General features: G+C 41.1%; 1 protein-coding gene across 1 annotated transcript in view; it reads left to right on the top strand.

Moving 5' to 3' along the window:
* Positions 1-9130, top strand: part of LOC112073052 (unconventional myosin-XVI-like) — a gene marked incomplete at its 3' end in the record, with an annotated part of 197982 nt that overhangs the window by 87044 nt on the left and 101808 nt on the right. Inside the window, 2 exon segments of the mRNA XM_070440027.1 lie at positions 3631-3696; positions 6140-6195. Coding sequence (XP_070296128.1) covers positions 3631-3696; positions 6140-6195 — 122 coding nt within the window.

Raw genomic sequence — 9130 nt, 5'->3', positions numbered from 1 at the left:
ACGAAAAGCCCCAACCTTTAAAAAAAGCATTGTGACGAGTTATCAAGAAATTATAAGAATTAGAGGCTTCTCCTATAGAATATCCTTTCATAAATAGGCAAAAACAATTATTCATCACTCTATAAATGAATTCCGTTATATAAATGATGATGATATTAAATACATGAATACAGCTACCAGTGTATTGAACCCTGGAACACAAACGTATTCACAGCCACTTTGTTTAAACAAGCTGACAGTCACCACGTTTCATCCTTTATCATACACAGTTGGTTGGAACTCCCATAATCCTATAGTGTTACCACCTTAAATCACTAGTTTATTCTGGTTTGTGTGATAAACGCTACTCCAATAAAACTCCAATTTACTAAATCATTGTTGGAAATATTAGAAACTGGATTACAACTACAATCACAGGTTGTTAACTAGATGAACTCCACATTATCCACAGAGTTGGGTAATGTGAACTCCACTGATCCACAGAGTTGGTTAATGACTGGAGACTCCACGGTATCCACAGAGTTGGTTAATGAGGAGAACTCCACGTATCCACAGGATTGTTAATGATGGAGACTCCACGTGTATCACAGATTGGTTAATGCTGGGAGACTCCACGGTTCCACAGAGTTGGTAATGACGGGACCCACTGTATCCACAAGTTGGTAATGCTGGAACCTCCAGCGTATCCACAGAGTTGGTTAATGATGGAGACTCCAACGGATCCACAGAGTTGGTTAATGATGGAGACCACGTGTCCACAGAGTGGTTAATGAGACTCCACGTTCCACAGATTGGTTAATGAGGAGACTCCACGTGTTCCACAGATTGGTTAATGATGGAGACTCCACGTGTATCCACAGAGTTGGTTAATGATGGAGACTCCACGTGTTCCACAGAGTTGGTAATGTGGAGACTCCACGGTTCCACAGAGTTTGTTAATGATGGAGACTCCACGTGTATCCAACAAGTTGGTTAATGAGGGAGACCACGTAATCCACAAGTTGGTTAATGATAGACTCCATGTGTTCCGTCATTAACCAACTCTGTGGATACGCGTGGAGTCTCCAGCATTAACCAACTCTGTGGATACACGTGGAGTCTCCGTCATTAACCAACTCCGTGGATACGCGTGGAGTCTCCTGCATTAACCAACTCTGTGGATACGCGTGGAGTCTCCAGCATTAACCAACTCTGTGGATACATGTGGAGTCTCCAGCATTAACCAACTCTGTGGATACATGTGGAGTCTCCAGCATTAACCAACCCTGTGATCTAGTGTTGTAATCCGAGTTTCTATATTTCAACAATGATGTTAAGTAAATTGGTAGTTTATTGAGTAAGGCTTTATAAACAAAAACAGAATAATGAAGTGACCAACATGGTTTTAGCGAGGTCCAACCAACTTTATGATAAAGGATGKAGTGGTGAAACTGTCAGATGTTATCAAACAAAGTGCGCTGTGATACGTTGTGTCCAAGGGCTTCAATACACTGGTAGCTGCATTCATGTATTTAATATCATCATCATCTATAACAGGAATTCATGTAGACTGAATCATCTGTTTTCTGCTATTTAATGAAAGGACCTATTCCTATAGAAGAAGCCCAACTTYATTCTTAATTTCTTGACTAACTCGTCAACATGCTTTTTAAAAGATTGCTTTTCGTCAATTCAGATGCCCAGATATTTATAGGCGGGGACACGATCAATGAGGGTACAATCTAACGTACTTATTGTAACGATCTTCGTTGGGAGAAAGAGAGGAGGACCAAAGCGCAGCGTGGTAAGTGTTCATGATGAATATTTAATGGAACAAAACTGAACACTGAAATACAAAACAATAAAGTGAACGAACTAAAACCGAAACAGTTCCGTGTGGAACACACAGACACGGAAGACAACCACCCACCAAACCCAGGTGAAAAAAGGCTACCTAAGTATGATTCTCAATCAGAGATAACTAATGACACCTGCCTCTGKTTGAGAATCATACCAGGCCAAACGAAAAAACCAACATAGAAAAACGAACATAGATAACCCACCCAACTCACGCCCTGACCATACTAAAACAAAGAAATAACAAAAGAACTAAGGTCAGAACGTGACACTTATGCACAAATCATCAGTTACATGATTTGTAAAATAGCATGTACTTGGTTTTACCAGCAGGTTTCTTACCTGTATCACACTTTCCTGTTCTTGAGGGGGTCAGCAGAGGTTGCCAAGGCGCCCACGCTCCCAGGAGTGCATATTTGGGAATGAGCTTGTCCATTCAACTGCAACGGTGGAGATCACTTTAAAAAGATTTCTGATAATAGTGTTATTGAGGTGTTTATAGACGTGTTTATTGTTGTGTTTATTGATGTATTTATTGATGTATTTATTGTCATGTTTATTGATGTATTTATTGATGTATTTATTGATGTATGTTTCATTGTCATGTTTATTGATGTATGTTATTGATCGGATTTATTGTTCATTTTATTGGCATGTATTTATTGATTTATTTTATTGATGTATTTATTGATGTCATTTCATTGATGTATTTATATGGTCATTTATTTGTCATTATTGTCTTCACTGCCTGTTGATTTATTATTGTCATGTTTATTGACTCTGATATTTATTGATTGTATTTTGATGTATTTATTGATGTTTATTGATGTATTTTTGTCATGTTCATGATGTATTTATTGCATGTTTATGTGCATTGCTTTATTTGATTGTTATTGTGTATTGATGTTTATTTTATGGTGTTTTGATGTATTTTTGATGTTATTTATGATGTATTTTTGATGTGATTTAATTGTCATGTTATTACTGTGTTATTATTATGTATTGTTATGTGTATTGATGTATTATGTGTCTATGTGTATTTAGCTATTTATTGTCATGTTTATTGATGTATTTTATTGATTGTATTTTTGATGTATTGTACTTGATGTATTATTGGTCATGTTTATTGTGTTATTGATTGATTATTTATTGTCATTCTTTATTGATCTTTTATGATGTATTTATTTTATTGTTGTATTCATGTATTTTTGTCATGTTTATTGAGGTATTATTGATGTTTGTTATGTCATTTATTGATTGTGTATTTATATTGTCTGGTTATATTGATGTATTGTACTTGTCATGTTTATTTTTGCTAATTTATTTATGTATTTATTGACAAATTCATTGTTGTGATTACCCCTGGTCCTCTCTCTCTGACTGATGAGATATTATCATCAGTTAGCTCAATTGGCTAGCATAGCAGTAGTGCTGAGGGCCTGCAAGCCTCTCCAACTCTCAGTGTGTTTGGGGAAGGGATTTGGTTCTTAGTCCTAACATGACCTCCAGGCTCCATGAGGGATGGGGCTTTGTGCTACAACGTGATTACAGACATTAGGCCTATTACATGGTCTAGGTGGACTTCTGTGTTAACCCCAGTGGCTGGTAGTTTGACCAGACATGCCTCAGTTCAAGAGCACACAGTGATGCCCTAAACCAAACTCTGTGGACTGTATACACCGCCATTGATGTCACAATATTTAATTGTGTATTTATTCATTCGTCCATGGAATAGAAGCTCTCTCTCACTTTACCTTTCTACAGGTGAAGTAACATAAGGCCTGTTTTTTTCAGACCTACATCGGACACATTCTCCTCCTGGTCAATCCTAATAAAGACCTCCCCATCTACTCTACACTGGTGAGTATCTCACTACACACTACAGCAGGGGTGGGGGCCACAAAACATCTGTACTCACCATTTTCTTTGTACAAACTCACAGGTCTGTGTACCCGCATCCATACCCATGCATACAGTCAGAGCCGGCCCTAGCCTTTTGGGGGCCCTAAGCAAAATGTTCCGCCAGTTTCCCATCCCTGCACTACAAGATGCAGTAATACATACGTTTATTTCCTCAACCTAAGGGGTAGCTTTGATTTGTCTAAGGTTTTATTGGCCTATATCTCTATCATGTACAGTTGAAGTTGGAAGTTTACATACACCTTAGCCAAATACATTTAAACTCAGTTTTTCACAATTCCTAACATTTAATCCGGGTAAAAATTCCCTGTCTTAGGTCAGTTAGGATCACAACTTTATTTTAAGAATGTGAAATGTCAGAATAATAGTAGAGAGAATGATTTATTTCAGCTTTTATTTCTTTCATCACATTCCAAGTGGGTCAGAAGTTTACATACACTCAATTAGTATTTGGTAGCATTGCCTTTAAATTGTTTCACTTCGGTCAAACGTTTTGGGTAGCCTTACACAAGCTTCCCACAATAAGATGGGTGAATTTTGGCCCAATCCACCTGACAGAACTGGTGTAACTNATCAGACATAGACTATCCAGTGGAAACCCTTTGTCAGACATAGACTACACGCGGAAACCTGTGTCAGACATAGACTACCAGGTGGAAACCTACTTCAACATAGACTACCAGGTGGAACCCTACTTCATGACATAGACTCAGGTGGGAACCTTTATCAGACATAGACTACCATGTGGAACACCTGTGTCAGCATAGACTACGAACGTGGAAACGTACTTCAGAACTAGACTACCAGTGGAAACCCTACTTCAGACTAGAACTACATGTGGAAACCTTATACAGACATAGACTACCACGTGGAACCTTACTTCAACATAGACTACCAGGTGGAAACCCTACTTCAACATAGACTACCAGGTGGAAACCTCTTTATCAGACATAGACTACCACGTGGAACCTACTTCACATAGACACAGTGGAAACCCTACTTCAGACAATAGAACTACATGTGGAAACCCTTTATCAGACATAGACTACACGTGGAAACCCTACTTCAGACATAGACTACCAGTGGAAACCCCAGAATAGCAGTGGACCCTATCAGACTAGAATACCAGTGGAAACCCTTATGCAGACTAGACTAACACGTGGAAACCCTGTGTCAGACATAGACACACGTGGAACCCTACTCGTAAACTCAGTGACATACATCAGACATAGACTACAGTGGAAACCCTTTATCAGACAATCAGACTACCACGTGGAAACTCTTATCAGACATAGACTACCATGTGAAACCTGTGTCGACATAACTACGTGGAAACCCTTTACGACATAGACTACCACGTGGAAAACCTTTCGAGACATAGACACACATGTGAAAACCCTGTGTAGACATAGATACAGTGGAACCCTGTGTCAGACTAACGTGTGAAAACCTTTATCAGACATAGACTACAGTGGAAACCCTTTGTCAGCATAGACTACACGTGGATAACTGTATGACATAATGACCATTGGAAACCAATTATGAAGACATAAGACTACATGTGGAAAGCACACTGTGTCAGACATAGACTTACAATGTGGAAACCCTATGTTCAGACATAGACTACCACGTGGAACCTGTGAGACATAGACTACCATGTGGAACCCTTTATCAGACATAGACGACATGTGGAAACCCTTTAGTAGCATGTGACTAGACAATGTGGAAAACCCTGTGTCAGACATAGACTACACGTGAAACCCTGTGTCAGACATAGACTACATGGAAACCCTTTATCAGACATAGACTACCACGTGGAAACTGTCAGACATAGACTACATGTGGAAACCCTTTATCAGACATAGACTACCACTGGAAACCCTTGTGTCAACATAGGACTACATGTGGAAACCCTTTATCAGACATAGATGACCATGGGAAACCCTTTATAGACATAAACTACACGTGGAAACCCTGTTGTCAGACATAATACATGTGGAAACCTTTCAGCATAGATACGCAGATGGAAACCCTTTTCAGACATAGACCACGTGGAAACCCTGTGTCAGACTAGATACCACGCTGGAAACCCGTGTCAGACATAGACTACCACGTGGAAACCCTGTGTCGACATAGACTACAATGGGGAAAACCCTGGTGTAGGACATAGACTAACCACGTGGAAACCCTGTGTCAGACATAGACTACAATGTGGAAAACTCCTGTGTCAGACATAGACTACCCAGTGGAAACCCTGTGTCAGACATAGACTACACTGGAAAACCCTGTTCAGACATAGACTAGTACCACGTGGAAACCCTTTGTCAGACATAGACACATATGAAACCCTGTGGACATATACTCCCGTGAAACACTGTATCAGACATACGACTACCAGTGGAACCCTTTCATCGACATAGACTACCAGTGTGGAAACTTGTCAGACATAGCCTACCATGTGGAACCCTTTTCAGATAGACTACCATGTGGAAACCATTTATAACATAGACTACGATGGAACCCTGTCAACAAGACTACCATGGGAACCCTGTGTCCGACATAGACTACACATGTGGAAACCCTGTGTCAGACATAGACTAGAATTGGAACCCTGTTATAACATAGACTCCATGTGAACCATTTATCAGACATAGACTACCATGGAAACCCTTTGTGAGACATAGCTACCCGTGGAACCCTGTGTCAGACATAGACTACCATGTGCGAACCCTTTATCAGACATAACACATGTGGAAACCTTAAGACATAGACTACATGTGGAAACCCTTTATCAGACATAGACCCACGTGGAACCTTTGTGTGAACATGACTACCACGTGGAACCTTTCAGACATAGATACCATGTGAAACCATTATAGACATAGACTACCATGTGGAACCTTGTCAGACATAGACTACCATGTGAAACCATTTATCAGACATAGACTACCACGTGGAAACCCTTTATCAGACATAGACTACCACGTGGAAACTCCGTGTCAGACAAGACTACCCGTGAAACCCTTTATCAGACTAGATACCACGTGGAACTTTGTCAGACATAGACTACCACGTGGAAACCTTTATCAGACATAGAACTACACGTGGAAACCCTTCAGACATAGACTACCACGTGGAACACCTCTTTGTCGACATAAATACCAGTGGAAACCCTTTGTCAGGACATAGACTACACGTGGAAACCTTTGTCAGACATAACCTACCACGTGGAAACCTTTGTCAGACATAGAACTACCAGTGGCATTTTTCACTAGACTACCAGTGAAAACTGTGTCAGACATAGACTACCACGTGGAAACCCTGTGTCAGACATAGACTACCACGTGGAAAACACTTTTATCAGACAATAGACTACCACGTGGAAACCCTTGTCAGACATAGACACCATGGTGGAACCTGTGTCAGACATAGACTACCATGTGGAAACCCTTTATCAGACATAGACTACCACGTGGAACCCGTGTCAAAATAGACTACACGTGGAAAACCCTGTGTCAGACATGACTTACCACGTGGAAACCCTTTGTCAGACATAGACTACACGTGGAACATGTATCAGACAATAGACTACCATGGAAACCATTTATAGACATAGACTACAGTGGAAACCGTGTAGACATAGATACATGTGAAAACCATTTATAGCATAGACTACCAGTGAACCCTGTGTCAGACATAGACTTACCACGTGTGGAAACCTTGTCAGACATAGACTACAATGTGGAAAACCCTTGTGTCAGACATTAGACTACCACGTGCGAAACCCTGTGTCAGACATTAGACTACCATGTGGAAACCCTTTATCAACATAGATATCATGTGGAAACCCTGTGTAGACATAGAATACCATGTGGAAACCTTTGTCAGACATAGACTACCACCTGAACTCCGTGTCAGACATAGACTACCACGTGAAATCTTTACAGACATAGACACACGTGGAAACCCTGTGTCAGACATAGACTACCACGTAAACTTATCAGACTAGACTACCACGTGGAAACCTGTGTCAGACATAGACTACCACGTGGAAACCTTTATCAGACAATGACTACCACGTGGAAACCCTTTATAAGACATAGACACACGTGGAACCCTTTATAACATAAACTACCACGTGGAACCCTGTTGTCAAGACTAGACTAACGTGAAACTTGTCAGACATAAATCTACACGTGGAAACTTTGTCAGACATAGACTTACCACTGGAACCATGTATCAGACATAGACTACCCGTGGAAACCATTATCAACATAGACTACCATGGGGAAACCCTGTGTCAGACATATGATACCATGTGGAAACTTTATCAGACATAGATCACAGGGGAACCTGTTGAAAGGGTTTCCACGTGGTAGTCTATGTCTGACACAGGCTAAGTGGTAGGCTATGTCTGACTCTGGCAACGTGGTTGGCGGGTTTGGAGAGATGCCCAACCGCCCTGTCAGTGCTATCGCACCCCATATCTGGTCAGAATTAGACATTCATCCATGTTTCTCAAACGTCAAATTRCYAAYTGTTTAGTGTTAAGTTTAGGCATTAACTTCACATTTTTAAGGTTAGGGTTAAGCTTCCACAAATCTCAGAAATCTTAAGGTTAGACATTATCTCTGAATGGTTAAGGTAAGGGTTAYCGTTTGAGATATCAAAAATATCAAGAACATATTTRTATCATTGGATTTGAACTTTGGAATAAGAGCGAGACACTTACAGCCATCCGCCATCCCTGTCCACAATGACCGAGCAAAACCAAAACCTATCTTAACGTAACAGCGCTCACTGTAGCCTCTAGTGGACGTTTTTTACGTCACATGGATGGGCGTCGATAATTGACCTGGCTGAATTTAACACATCCTGCCCGCCTTGCTCACACTCTCCACCTGAGAGAGTGAGAGGGATATATGTCACAACATGTGTGAAACACTGTTAACCGGCTGTCACCCGCTGACATTTGTCACTCTACCCCAAAGACAACCTCCATCCTCTCTTCCCCTCCAACCCCAGTGCCCACAGTACCCACTCATATCTGCTAGGTGATGGGGCAGAAGTTTGGGGTTGTTTGAGGCTGGCTTGGTAAAGGAACCAGAGGCCGGTTTGGTAGCTGTGGAACGCTAGGCAGGCTGAAGTTGGTTTTGGGGGGGGGGTTAGACTGGTGAATGTTTTTTTAGGGTTGGGTTTTGGGGGGGGGGGTTGTTAGACTGGTGAATGTTTTTTATAGTGGGTTTTGGTTTTGGGGGGGGGGTTGTTAGACTGGTGAATGTTTTTATTACGGTTGGTTTGGGGGGGGTTGTTGGACTGGTGAATGTTTTTAATTCGGGTTGGGTTTGGGGGGGGGGGTTGTTGGAACACTGGT

This window comes from Salvelinus sp. IW2-2015, unplaced genomic scaffold (assembly GCF_002910315.2).
Source record: "Salvelinus sp. IW2-2015 unplaced genomic scaffold, ASM291031v2 Un_scaffold2133, whole genome shotgun sequence".
In the NCBI taxonomy this organism is placed as follows: domain Eukaryota; kingdom Metazoa; phylum Chordata; class Actinopteri; order Salmoniformes; family Salmonidae; genus Salvelinus; species Salvelinus sp. IW2-2015.
This window is presented reverse-complemented; position numbering and strand designations above follow the sequence as displayed.